General features: G+C 47.3%; 2 protein-coding genes across 2 annotated transcripts; one reads left to right on the forward strand and one right to left on the reverse strand.

The window, feature by feature from the left end:
- Window positions 1-375: 375 nt before the first annotated feature.
- LOC117075152 lies at window positions 376-1,321 on the forward strand. The gene is made up of 2 exons (XM_033197265.1): window positions 376-500; window positions 531-1,321. The coding sequence occupies exon 2, from the start codon at window positions 569-571 to the stop codon at window positions 1,046-1,048; it is 480 nt and encodes a 159-aa protein (XP_033053156.1). The 5' UTR covers window positions 376-500; window positions 531-568; the 3' UTR covers window positions 1,049-1,321.
- Window positions 1,322-10,971: 9,650 nt separating this feature from the next.
- Window positions 10,972-11,701, reverse strand: LOC117075157 (dnaJ homolog subfamily C member 27-like). Its single transcript, XM_033197277.1, has one exon. It carries the CDS (start codon window positions 11,578-11,580, stop codon window positions 10,972-10,974), a length of 609 nt encoding a protein of 202 aa, XP_033053168.1. The 5' UTR covers window positions 11,581-11,701.
- Window positions 11,702-14,469: the final 2,768 nt, after the last annotated feature.

The raw sequence follows: 14,469 nt of genomic DNA on the forward strand, positions 1-14,469 counted from the left end.
CGGGCCTGGGCGCCTCGAGCACGCCCATTGGCTCCGACGGCAGTCCTTCAGGGCTCCCCCTCGGTGGGGTGGTCCGGAGGGCTGTCCGTCAGCTGCGGGCCACACCCGCGGCCCGGCCGTTCCACTCCCGCCTCTGCCAGCCCTCAACTCCTGGCCGGGTTCTCCGCCCGTCGGACTCCCGTCCCCACCCACCGGGTCCGCCAGGGTCAGGAGCCCGAGATCCGCCGCCCGTCGCAGCGGCCGCGCTTCGGCCCCTCGGGGCCCGAGGCTTTCCAGGACCTGTATAGCCTGGGAGACTCCGGCGGGGCCGCCTGCCCGAGCCCGGGCGTCCGGGCTGCGGCAGCGGCTCCCAACACCTCTGCCCGAGGAGGCGGCAGCCTCGATGCCCCAGCGCCCTCCCTGTCCAGTTCCTTGAAGGACAGGGGCGAGGCCGGGAAGGCGCTGGACCGCGGCCGAGTGAACTTTCGGGGCCGCGGATGAACTGCAGTCTGGACCCGGCGCGCTGCGGCCAGTGGAGGCCCTTCCACCCTCGCCGCGCCCCGTGGGGAATAGTCCCCCACCTCCCGCCATGGCTGCAGCAGGAGGAAACGACGTCCTCCATTTTGTCGGGACGACTGTGGGAACTTGGGACCCCTTCAAAACCAAACCCTTTTGGGGCCAGGACTTGTCCCCGAGAAGTCCTCACTGGGCTCTGCCATTCGGCCAAGGGAACAGCCCCGGCTGCCTGCGTCTGCGTCCGCGGGGCCGTAGGGGACGGGCACGACGGTGGAGAAACCCGGACGCCGCTACCCGACTCCGTCAACCAAGATGGAGGGAGCTGCGGGCTCCCCTGGAGCTGGGCTCTCGCCGGTTGGAGGGGCTGAGGCCCGCCCTGGGGCGTCCCTGGGCGCCGCCGTCCTGTGCTCCGCAGCCCGGGGCGCTGGCCCTGCTCAGGCCGCTCTACCGCCTGCCATCGTCTCCTGGTCCTCAACTGTTGATGGAGACTCCATGGAGGCTCCCTCCACAGCCCGCTCAGTCGCGGGGAGCACCCGCTGCGGCCCCCGGGTGAGAGCGGAGTCAGGGACAGACGGCGCCCGGGGAGGGCGGGCCCCACAGGCCACCTCCACGAGGGGTCTTCCCTTTTGTTCCTCGTCTACACCTACGTCTTCGGCGGATCTCATGGTGCTGAACCATTTCCAAGACTCACGTAAAGATGGAAGCGATGCCGGTTTCGTCTCGCCCTGGCGGTTCTTAGTGGGATTACAACTGAGGATGTTAGTTTGGATAAAAGTTGATGAAATACTTATGTCTGGAAATACAGATAATGTAATTTTTAAAAAAACACATTGGGCTCCGTTTTACTAATGTGGTATGGTAAAGGCACAGGTTTATTCAATGAAAATCAGACATTAACCATCTAATGCAGGGGTGGCCAATCTTTTGGTTTCCCCGGGCCACATTGGAAGAATTGGCTTGGGCCACACATAAAATACGCTAACACTAACAATAGCTGATAAGCTAAAACAAACAAAAAAACCAAGACGCCAAAGAAAATCGTGTTTTTTTTTTTTTTTTTTTTTGAGACGGAGTCTCGCTCTGCCACCCAGGCTGGAGTGCAGTGGCCGGATCTCAGCTCACTGCAAGCTCCGCCTCCGGGTTCACGCCATTCTCCTGCCTCAGCCTCCGGAGTAGCTGGGACTACAGGCGCCCGCCACCTCGCCCGGCTAGCTTTTTGTATTTTTTTTTTAGTAGAGACGGGGTTTCACCGTGTTAGCCAGGATGGTCTCGATCTCCTGACCTCGTGATCCGCCCGCCTCGGCCTCCCAAAGTACTGGGATTACAGGCTTGAGCCACCGCGCCCGGCCGAAAATCGTGTTTTAAGAAAGTTTACAAATATGTGTTGGGCTGCATTCAAAGCGGTCCTGGGCCACATGCATCCCCCAAGGGCTGCAGGTCGGACAAGCTTGATCTAAGACAAAAGCATGTTCATGGATTGATGAGAGTGCTATGTAAGCCTTTGCATATTACATAGTGCTGTATGTCATGGACATGCCTAATATTACCTACATGTTTTAGGTCCTCAATTACTCTTTGGAAATAAATGAACTACATGTAATGTCATCATTTTAATGACTGCTGTAAATTACAAGCACTGAGTACACTGGGTTCGTGGAGAAGGGCTCCTCCATAGATTAAAGTTAAAGGTCTGACAAACTTTAAACGGTAAGCTCAGTAGCCACATGTCATCTATTTTCTGATCATTTTTAACCCCGTCTCTACTGAAAATACAAAAAATTAGCCGGGTGTGGTGGCGGGCGCCTGTAGTGCCAGCTACTCGGGAGGCTGAGGTGGGAGAATGGCGTGAACCTGGGAGGCAGAGCTTGCAGTGAGCCGAGATCACGCCACTGCACTCCAGCCTGGGCGACAGAGCAAGACTCCGTCTCAAAAAAAAAAGAAATTGTCACACATGACACAATTGCACCTGGCACATTAATTAATAGCTTGCAGGCCGGGCGCGGTGGCTCAAGCCTGTAATCCCAGCACTTTGGGAGGCCCAGACGGGCGGATCACGAGGTCAGGAGATAGACACCATCCTGGCTAACACAGTGAAACCCCGTCTCTACTAAATAAAAATACAAAAAAACTAGTGGGGCGAGGTGGTGGCGGCGCCTGTAGTCCCAGCTACTCGGGAGGCTGAGGCAGGAGAATGGCGTAAACCCAGGAGGCGGAGCTTGCAGTGAGCTGAGATCCGGCCACTGCACTACAGCCTGGGCGACCAAGGTAGACTCCGTCTCAAAAAAAAAAAAAAAAAAAAAAGGCTTGTAAATTTTGCCTGTCATTGTTAATTCCCAATTAGCACAGTGGTAGATTAAGAGAAAAATTCTGGCCCAGCGCGGTGGCTCACACTTGTAATCCCAGCACTTTGGGAGGCCGAGACGGGCAGATCACCTGAGGTCGGGAGTTTGAGACCAGCTTGACCAACATGGCGAAACCCCGGCTCTACTGAAAGTATAAAAGTAATCGGGCCTGGTGGTGCATGCCTGTAATTCCAGCTACTGGAGAGGCTGAGGCAGGAGAATCGCTTGCACCCCGGAGGTGGGGGTTGCAGTGAGCCGAGATTGCGCCATTGCACCCCAGACTGGGCAACAAGAGCGAAACCCCGTCTCAAAAAATAAATAAATAAATAAATAAAAAGAAAAAAAATCTTAACAGCCTGACCAACATGGAGAAACCCCGTCTCTACTAAAAATACAAAAATTAGCCGGGCATGGTGGCGCATGCCTATGATCCCAGCTACTTGGGAGGCTGAGGCGGGAGAACTGCTTGAACCTGGGAAGAGAAGGTTGCCATGAGCCAAGATCACGCCATCATGCTCCAGCCTGGATGACAAGAGCGAAACTCCATCTCAAAAAAAAAAAAAAGTGTCTTAGTACAATATACTTAAATTGTCATCCCAAGTAATTCATAGGAATATTAGAGACATAGATCAAAAACAATTAGGATGGGGAAGAGAGAAAAGAGACTGAGGGAATTAATGCTTATCTTGGACAAACCAATGAAAAGGTGTTTTAGGCCGGGCGCGGTGGCTCAAGCCTGCAATCCCAGCACTTTGGGAGGCCGAGACGGGCGGATCACGAGGTCAGGAGATCGAGACCATCCTGGCTAACACGGTGAAACCCCGTCTCTACTAAAAATACAAAAAAAAAAAAGCTAGCCGGGCGAGGTGGCGGGCGCCTGTAGTCCCACCTACTCGGGAGGCTGAGGCAGGAGAATGGCGTAAACCCGGGAGGCGGAGCTTTCAGTGAGCTGAGATCTGGCCACTGCACTCCAGTCCGGGCGACAGAGCGAGACTCCCCTCAAAAAAAAAAAAAAAAAAAAAGATCTCTAGAATCAGTAGGATGCTTTTTTTTTTCCCCCTTTGAGATGAAGTCTTGCTCTGTTGCCCAGGCTGGAGTGAAGTGGCGCAATCTTGGATCACTGCAACCTCCGCCTCCCAGGTTCGAATGATTCTCCTGTCTCAGACTCTGGAGTAGCTGGGATTACAGGCTTGCACCACCACATCCAGCTAATTTTTGTATTTGTAGTAGAGATGGGATTTCACCATGTTGGCTAGGCTGGTCTCCAACTCCTGACCTCACGTGATCTGCCCACCTCGGCCTCCCAGAGTGCTGGGATTACAGGCATAAGCCCCTGCACCCAGCCTGAAACCAGTTTTATCTGAGACTGCTGAGATGACTTGCTGCAACTTTAGGACTAATTTTGGCCACCGCCGTTCCTCACCATTTGGAGCTTGCCAGCTCCCCTGAAACTTACTAGTGCCAGATAGCTTTCTCAACAAGCAATAGGTAACATTTCTCTTTTTCATAAAACCCCCAACCTTCTGTTTGTTCCTCAGACACAAAGAAAACCACCTAATCTGTGTGTATGCCCCCAGTTGCAATTCTTTCTCCCCAAATAAAATGTTAGAGATTCATCTCCACATTTTTATTTTTATATCACCAGTTGTTTTACAAATACCCTTCAAAGGGATCAATTATTTTACTATGATGAGCACAGTCAGAGATGAAAGCTTATATAATAGCTTTTGCTTTTCATCTATCCTAGGTATTCTATTGATAATCATAATGTTTCAACTGTGGTCATTTCAACTTTGCTTCTGAGCCCTTTTGATATGATCGGAGTCATCTTTCATATTTCCCTGCTTTCTGTTATAATGAGATGTTCCATCATTGCCTACATTTCCTGACCCACACCTGAATCTGTCATTGTTCCAAAACATTGTTTTCTTTTAGTGGGACACAGTAGTTAAGGAGCAAAATCTAGAAGCTAGGAGTATTTGTTGCTCTACATGGTCATTGTTTATAGGCTTTTCAGGGAACAGAGCTAGGAATGAATATGTTATATTAGCATTATAACATGAATTCATACTGAACCACAGGGTTTTTTCTGAATCTCACTAATCTTACATTTGCATTTCTTTTGTCTCATGCCAAATAGTCCAGTTTTCAAAATTAGAACCAATTTTTTTTTTTTTTTTTTTTCAGACAGAATCTTATTCTGTCGCCCAGGCTGGAGTGCAGTGGCACAATATCGGCTCACTGCAACTCCACCTCCCGGGTTTCAACGATTCTCGGGCCTCAGCCTCTGGAGTAGCTGGGATTACAGGCGCTCACCACCATGCCTGGCTAATTTTTGTATTTTCACTAGAGAGGGGGTTTCACCATGTTGCCCAGGCTGGTCTTGAACTTCTGACCTTAAGTGATCCACCCTCCTCAGCCTCCCAAAGTGCTGAGATTACAGGCGTGAGCCACCACGCCTGGCCCAAAAATCTTACTTGCTTTATCCTACACATAGCTGCCACTATCACAGAATAAAAATACACACAAATACCACCCACAATACAATTAATAAAAATAATTTAAACTTAGTTTACAGTTACTTTTTTCCTTAGAGAAATTCCAACTTACTATGCACAGTAAATTGAAGTGTGTAAAGTCAGATGGTGTTTCTTCCTAGATGGTTATGCTGCCAACTGGAACTCAAGTTTTACTTGTTTCATTTTACTTTCTATTTTTATTGATTTCTTTTTTTAAATTATGTTCTATAAGTATGTAGAATATTAACATGGAGTACAGGAAAAAGAAATCAGTGTTAAGATATTCTGAAGTTCTTATATTTTGTAAGAGAAAGGTGTGTATGTAAGTAGGTATTTTTAAATCAAATATATATTAGCTATGTAAGCATAGCTACTAAAAGAATAAAAAATTGGTACTGGCCGGGTATGGTGACATGCCTATAATCCCAGCACTTTGGGAGGCCAAGACAGGTGGATCACTTGAGCCCAGGAGTTTCACCCCAGCCTGGACAATATGACAAAATCCTGTCTCTGCAAAAAAACAACAAAATTAGCTGGGCGTGCTGGTGCATGTCTGTATTCCCAGCTATTCAGGAGTGAGGGGCTGAGCCCCGTGGGTTGAGGCTGCAGTGAGCCATGATTGTGCCACTGCACTCCATCCTGGGCAACAAAGGGAGATGCTGTCTCAAAAAAAAAAAAAAAAAAAAAGAATAATTAGTAGTGATGGGAGACAGAAAACTTGAACAATCACACAGGAGGCAGGATAATAGTCTATTACTGCCTAACAAATTACCTAAAAACTTAGTGGCTTAAAATAACAAATATTTGGCCGGGCGCAGTGGCTCAAGCCTGTAATCCCAGCACTTTGGGAGGCCGAGACGGGCGGATCACGAGGTCAGGAGATCGAGACCATCCTGGCTAATACGGTGAAACCCTGTCTCTACTTAAAAAAAAATACAAAAAACTAGCTGGGCGACGAGGCGGGCGCCTGTAGTCCCAGCTACTCGGGAGGCTGAGGCAGGAGAATGGCGTAAAAAACCCGGGAGGCGGAGCTTGCAGTGAGCTGAGATCCGGCCACTGCACTCCAGCCTGGGTGGCAGAACAAGACTCCGTCTCAAAAAGAAAAAAATAAAATAAAATAAAATAACAAATATTTATTATGTCTGTTATTGTAGATCAAGAACTGGAAGAAGCTCACCTGGGTGGCCCTGACTCAGTGTCTCTCATGAGGTTGCAGTCCACATGTAGGCCAGGGCTGCAGTCATGGGAAGGCCTGACAGGGGCTGATGGATCTGCTTATAAGCCCACTCACGTGGCTGTTCGTATGAGGCTCCAGTTCTTCTCTAGTTGTCTCCACAGTGGTACACTGCCTTTATTTATTTATTTATTTATTTATTTATTTATTTATTTATTTTCGAGACAGGGTCTTTCTCTGTCTCCCAGGCTGCAGTGCAGTGGTGCAGTCACAGCTCACTGCAACTTCTGCCTCCTGGGCTCCAGCAATCCTCTTGCCTCAGTCTCCCAAGTAGCTGAGACTACAGGTATGTACCACCATACCCAGCTAATTTTTGTATTTTTTGTAGTTGCCCAGGCTGGTCTCGAACTCCGGAGCTCAAGCAATCCGCCTGCCTTGGCTTCCCAAAGTGCTGGGATTACAGGTGTGCACCACTGCGCCTGACCATACACTTGTTATTTCTCCCTCCCTCCCTTCCTCTTTTCTTTTTTTTTTTTTTTTTTTTGACAGAGTCTCACTCTATTGCCAGGCTGGTGTGCAGTGGCACAGTGCACAGATCTCAGTAATGCGATCTTGGCTCACTGCAGCCGCTGCCTCCCGGGTTCAAGCGATTCTTGTGCCTCAGCCTCCCTAGTAGCTGGGATTACAGGCATGAGCCACCACACCTGGCTAATTTTTGTATTTTTAGTAGAGACGGGGTTTCACCGTGTTGGCCAGACTAGTCTCCAACTCCTGACCTCAGGTGATCCACCCACTTCGGCCTCCCAAAGTGCTGGGATTACAGGCTTGAGCCACTGCGCCCGGTCTTACACTGTAATTTCTATTTCAGTCATTAGAAGCAAGTTACTAAGTGCTTCCCACAGTCAAGCAGAGGGGAATCAGGCAGTAAAAATGAAATGGAAAAGTACCAGAGAATATGTGGACATATGTTAAAACTGTCACAGGCAGAAAGGAGAAAAAAACATAAGCAAAACAAAAATAGAAAACAAAATAGGCCGGGCGCGGTGGCTCAAGCCTGTAATCCCAGCACTTTGGGAGGCCGAGACGGGCGGATCACGAGGTCAGGAGATCGAGACCATCCTGGCTAACACGGTGAAACCCCATCTCTACTAAAAATACAAAAACTAGCCGGGCGAGGTGGCGGGCGCCTGTAGTCCCAGCTACTCGGGAGGCTGAGGCAGGAGAATGGCGTAAACCCGGGAGGCGGAGCTTGCAGTGAGCTGAGATCCGGCCACTTCACTCCAGCCCGGGCGACAGAGCGAGACTCCGCCTCAAAAAAAACAAAAAACGAAAACAAAATAAAATGCTACAAACGAATATGAATAGACATTATGCTTGCCTATTGAAAGAGAAATACTTGAAGGTTGGATTTTTTAAAATGGTAGCAATGTACAGTTTATGATATGCTACAAATTATAATAACACAGAAAGTAAAGAGATAAAAATGTATACTAGAGAAATATTAAGCAAAAGAAAGTGAAACAACAATAATATATAAAATAGACATTTTTGCAAAATGCATTACTAGGCAAAAGAAAGATTACTTATTGATAAAAAAGAACAATTAACTAGAAAATTCTAAGGGTTTTGTTTTTATTTTATTTTTATTTTGACTGATAGAGCATGGGGTCATGCTCTGTCACCTAGGCCGGAGTGCAGTAGCCAACTCCTGGGCTCAAGCAATCTTCCCACCTCAGCCTCCTGAGTAGTTGGGACTACAAGCACATGCCACCATGCCCAACTCAGTTTAAAACTGTACGCACCTTACATATGGAACCATTCATAACTATATGGTGAAATTGAAAAATCCATAATTATGCTACACTTTCATAAAGTCACGCAGAAAAAAAATCTGTTTAGCACATATATGGCTTTAATTTATACTAAATGTAAAAAATTGATCTGCACCCAATAATGAGGAAATGACTGATTTTCAATATGTGAAACACTTACACAAACTGAATACTAACTGGATCATAAGGGATTTCTCAACAAATATTAAAGAATGAGCCATGTACACATGGCATTCACTGACTGCAATGCACAAAGGAAAGTTAATACTAAAAAATCAGAGAGTAATATTTGGAGAAATTTTAAAATGCTCTTGTGTAGAAAATTTTAAGCAGATTCATGTGTTTATTATTATTATTATTATCATCATCTTTTGAGATGATTTCACTCTGTCACCCAGGCTGGGGTGCAGTGGTATAATCACAGCTCATTGCATCCTTGACCTCCTGGGTTCAGGTGATGCGCCCAACTCAGCCTCTAGAGTAACTGGGATAACAGGTGTGAGCCACCATGTCTGGCTAATTTTTTTTTTTTTTTTTTAAATGAAAATGAGGTTTTGCAATGTTGCCCAGTCTGGCTGTGAGCTCCTGAACTCAAGTGATTCACAGTGCCTCTGATATGTTTATTAATTTTAAAAGTGGACTCCATGGCTAGGCACAGTGGCTCATGCCTGTAATCCCAGCACTTGGGAAGCTGAGGCGGGCGGATCAGTTGAGACCAGGAGTTCAAGACCAGCCTGACCAACACAGTGAAATTCTGTCTCTACTAAAAATACAAAAATTAGCCAGGCATGGTGGCGGGTGCCTGTAATCCTAGGTACTTGGGAGGCTAAGACAAGAGAATCGCTTGAACCCAGAAGGTAGAGGTTGCAGTGAGCAGAGATTGGGCCACTGCATTCCAGCCTGGGCAACAGAGTGAGACCCTGTCTCAAAAATAAAAAATAATACAAAAAAGTGGGCTTCAAAACAATTCAAGGTCAAAGGAAAAATTTCAAACTTACAGAGTTGTATTTAAGACAATACGAATAATTATGTCTACTCTTTCATTCATATTCTCTGATTGCTAACATTTTGTTACATCTGCTTTAAAATCCCTTTTATAGACCAGGCACGGTTGCTCATGCCTGTAATCCCAGCATTTTGGGAAGCTGAGTCGGGTAGATCACTTGAGTCCAGGAGTTTGAGACCAGCCTGATCAATATGACGAAACCCCCTCTCTACCTAAAATACAAAAATTAGCCAGGCATGGTGGTGCATACCTGTAATCCCAGCTATTTGGGAGGCTAAGGCACAAGAATTACTTGAACCCAGGAGGCCGGAGGGTGCAGTGAGCCGAGATCACGCCACTGCACTCCAGCCTGGGTGACAGAGTGAGACTCTACCTCAAAAAAAAGTTTCAGACATAATGTCTCTTTATCTTTACATCCTCAGCATGTATTAAAGAACAAGAGCAGTGCAGCCATAATGACAGAGCAAATATCACTCATACTGACAGAATCTTCAGATTGTCTCAATGGTCCCAGTATTTTCCACTGTGGACTGTCCTCCTCCCCTGACCGGGATCTGCTCCAGGAACAGGTGTTGCATTTACTTGCCATGTCTCTGAGGTCTCCTTCAATCTGGAATGGCCCCTTGGCCTTTCCATCTCTCATGACACTGACAGTTTTGAAGAGCCCGGGCCAGTGGTTTCCAGACAATTTTACTGATTGATTGATTGATTGATTGATTGGGGCAGAGTCTTGCTCTGTGGCCCAGGCTGGAGTGTAGTGGTGTGATCTCGGCTCACTGCAACCTCTGCCTCCCGGGTTCAAGTGATTCTCCTGCCTCAGCCTCCTGAATAGCTGTGATTACAGGCACATGCCACCACACCTAGCTAATTTTTGTATTTTTAGTAGAGACAGGGTTTTGCCATGTTGGTCAGGCTAGTCTCGAACTCCTGACCTTGTGATCCACCCACCTTGGCCTCCGAAAGTGTTAAGATTACAGCCGTGAGCCACAACGCCCAGCCCAGAGTCAATTTTAAACATGTTCCTCTGGTGATGATGATGTCCTCTCCAGTTTGAGAACCACCACATCAGAGGCGTCTTCCTGTCTGAACCATTCTTTCCTGTTGCTCTCAGGAAGGCAGAAAGGTACGACGGGGCTCACCCCATACTCATCTGGAACTCCCACACCCAACCCCATGCCTGGCACCCAGCAGGTACTCATTAAGAACGTGACTTGGTTGTTACGTAGACCAGGGTTCCAGCCTATCTGTGCCACAGAGTGCACTGGGCAAGGACTTCACCTCTCCAGGATCACTTCTCCCATCTGTAAATCTTGGTTTGGGGGTGAAGGGTGGGTGGGACTAGCTGGTCTTTAAAGGCTCTTGCAACTTTGATTGTTGCCTCTCAGAATAACTTTTTTTTTTTTAACTTGCTTATTTTATTCCTTTTACGTAAATGAAGAGGTATATGGCCATTCTTAGCGTTAATATGAAGGTTGGAAACTGAGTCCCAAGACCTAAGAATCAAGCTCAGGCTAAATCTCACCAACTCACACATAAGGATATGAGTGGAAGCACTAATGAATTTTCTCTGCCTTGACCTGAATGTGGCTTTTTTCTCTACTTTCTACTTGATGTTTTTCAGGAGGGCTGACCGAGCATTCACATCTGCTTTGAAGGCATCTTCACTGCCAGGTGCTACATATTTGTCAGGGTGAAGAAGCAGAGCAAGTTTCTGATACGCTTTATTGACTTCATCCCTTGAGGCCGCAGGTTTGACTCCCAGCATGTCCCAACTGTCTTTACTATTTCGAATTCTGCGAATGGCATCTGCTTGTTCTTTGGTGAAACTAGCACTGCTATTTGTGGTAGGGCGTTTCCCGCCATTTTCACATAAATCAACTATGGATACATAAAAGGTCTGGAACATCTCATGAATGTCTTCTCCAGTTTGTGCTGAAGTTTCAAAGTACAGGAACCCTTTGCTTTCAGCCCAAAGACGTCCTTCACTTTCATCTGCACAGCGGTGTTTGGTACAATCAATCTTGTTGGCACAAACTACAAATATAATATTTTCCATGTTTCCATGAGGTCCAAGCTCTTGCTTCATTTCTGCCAGCCATGCATCAAGGACGTCAAAGGAGTCTTTCTGCCCAACATCAGAGACCAATATCACACCCTGTGTGTCCTTGTAAAACTCATTTCGAACCTCATAGAAGAAGGGATGTCCAGCCATATCAAAGATGTTAACTTGGATTTCTCTGTCTCTGACGTGTACCTTTGTAACTCCATAGTCAATTCCAATTGTTGCCAGGTATTTAGACACAAATCTTTTCTCATGGTATCTCTTTATAATACAGCTCCCCTGACGTTCCGCCAACTCCCAGGCCCGGCTGGGGGGACTAAACCTTCATCCTCCACCTCCTGGTCCCGGACAATCCCCTAGAACGCGGGTAAGGCATCTAGGCCGACGGCCCCGCATGGGGACCCAGGCCTCCTTACTCTTTTGGGGACAAATTCAAGGCCTAGAGGCCACCCCAGACTCCATCTCCGGGAGAGTGGCGTCGGAGGACGAGGGGGCAACGCAAAGGTCAGAAAGGTCGGGGAGCTTTGCTCGCGGAGCCGCAACCCTCGGCGGAGACCCGGGCCTGCTCCTCAGAAGAACTTCTTTCTTCCCACTCCAGGAGCTGGATTAAGTGTCTTAGGTCTCCCAAGTCAGTAACTCATTCATCAAATCCTTATGAATCACCTATGAGGCGGAACCTGGGACTTGATTTTCTTCATTTCTTTTTCTTTTTGAGACAGAGTCTTGCTCTGTCGCGGAGACTGGAGTGCAGTAGCGTGATCCCAGCTCACTGCAACCTCAAACTCCTGAACTCAAGGGATCCTCCTGCCTCAGCCTCCTAAGTGGCTGGGACTTCAGGTGTGCACCACCACACCCAGCTAATATTTATTGACGTATTTATTTATTTTTAGAGATGGTCTCATTATGTTGCCCAGGCTGATCTCTAACCCCTGGGCTCAAGCAATCCTCTTGCCACTTTGGCTGGGCTAAAGGATGCCCAGACAGCTGGTAAAACTATTTCTGGGTGGGTCTGTGAGGGCGTTTCCAGAAGAGATTAGCATTTGAGTCAGGAGATTGAGTAAAGATTATTGGCCCTCACTCACGTGGGTAAGCATCCTGCAATCTGTTGAGGGCCTGAATAGAACAAAAAGATGAAGGAAAGGCTTATTTCCTCTCTTTCTTTTCCCTCCTGGGTCTGGGACAACCATCACCCCTGCCCTTAGACACTGGAGCTCTTGGTTCTTGGGGCTTTACACTCTAGGACCAGCAGGGTACCCTCTCCAACACCTCTAGTTCATAGGACTTCCTACCACGACTGAATTACACCATCAGCTCTCCTAGTTCCCCAGCTTTCAGACAGCATATTGTGGGACTTCTTGGCCCCCATAAGCAGGTGAGCTAATTCCTAATATAAAGACACTCATGTATCTATGTATGTCCTATTGGTTCCATTTCTCTGGCTAATACAGACATCTTGCAATATTAAGTCTTTCAGTTCATGAACACGGAATGTCTTTCCATTCATTTGTGTTTTATTTCTTTCAGCAAGGTTTTTGTAGTTTTGATTGTACAAATCTTCCACTTTCCTGGTTAATTTAATTCCATATATTTATTCTTTTCCATCCTCTTGTAACCAGATTTTTTTTTTTTTTTTTTTTTTGAGATGGAGTCTCACTCTGTCACCCAGGCAGCAGAAGTGCAGCACTGCGATCTTGGCTCACCACAACCTCTGCCTCCTGGGTTCAAGCAATTCTGCCCCAGCCTCCCAAGTAGCTGGGATTACAGGCGCATGCCGCCACGCCCGGCTAATTTTTTGTCTTTTAATAGAGATGGGGTTTGACCCTGTTGTCCAGGCTGGTCTTGAACTCCTGAGCTCAGGCAATCCACTCGCCTCAGACTCCCAAAGTCCTGGGATTACAGGCATGAGCCACTGCGCCCAGCTGTTGGAATTGTTTTCTTAATTTTCTTTTCAGATTGTTCATTGTTAGTGTATAGAAATGCAACTGACTTTTGCATGTTGACTTCTTTGTCCTGCTTCTTTGCTGAATTTACATATTAGTTCTAACAGTTTTTCAAGGAATCTTAAGGTTTTTTTGTTTTTGATTTCTTGTTTTTTTGAGATGGAGTCTCGCTCTGTCACCCAGGCTGGAGCACAATGGCATGATCTCTGCTCACTGCAACCTCCGCCTCCTAGGTTCAAGTGATTCTCCTGCCTCAGCCTCCCTAGTAGCTGGGATTACATGCGCGCGCCACTGCACCCAGCTGATTTTTGTATTTTTAGTAGAGAGGGCATTTCACCATGTTGGTCAGGCTGGTCTCAAACTCCTGACCTTGTGATCCGCCCGCCTTGGCCTCCCAAAATGCTGGGATTACAGGCGAGAGCCACCGTGCCTGGCCAGGAATCTTAAAGTTTTGTACATATAAATTGTCATCTATGGAAAACGTTAATTTATATGTACCTTTACAACTTGAATGCCCTTTACTACTTTTTCTTGCTTAATTGCTCTGGAAAATTGGGGAAAGAAAAGTATCTTCAAACGGGGGTAGGGCCGGCGCGGTGGCTCACATCTGTAATCTCAGCACTCTGGGAGGCTGAGGTGGGCTGATCACTTGAGGTCAGGAGTTTGAGAACAGCTTAGCGAACATGGCAAAACCCCATCTCTACCAAAAATAAAAAAATTAGCTGGGTGTGGTGGCATGCGCCTGTAATCCTAGCTACTCGGGAGACTGAGGTGGCAGAATTCCTTGAACCCAGGAGGTAGAGGTTGCAGTGAGCTGAGACGTTGCCACTGCACTCCATCCTGGACAACAGAGTAAGCCTCAGTCTCAATAAAAAATAAAAAATAAAACAAATGAGAGTAGGACAATGAATATCCACATAGAAAAAAATGAAATTTGGCCAGGCGCAGTGGCTCATGCCTGTAATCCCAGCATTTTGGGTGGCCGAGGCAGGTGGATCACCTTGAGATCAGGAGTTTGAGACCACACAGGCCACCATGGTGAAACGCTGTCTCTATTCGAAATAAAAAATCAGCTGGGTGTGGTTGCGCACCTGTAATC

This window comes from Trachypithecus francoisi, unplaced genomic scaffold (genome assembly GCF_009764315.1).
Source record: "Trachypithecus francoisi isolate TF-2019V2 unplaced genomic scaffold, Tfra_2.0 Contig01676, whole genome shotgun sequence".
NCBI lineage: Eukaryota > Metazoa > Chordata > Mammalia > Primates > Cercopithecidae > Trachypithecus > Trachypithecus francoisi.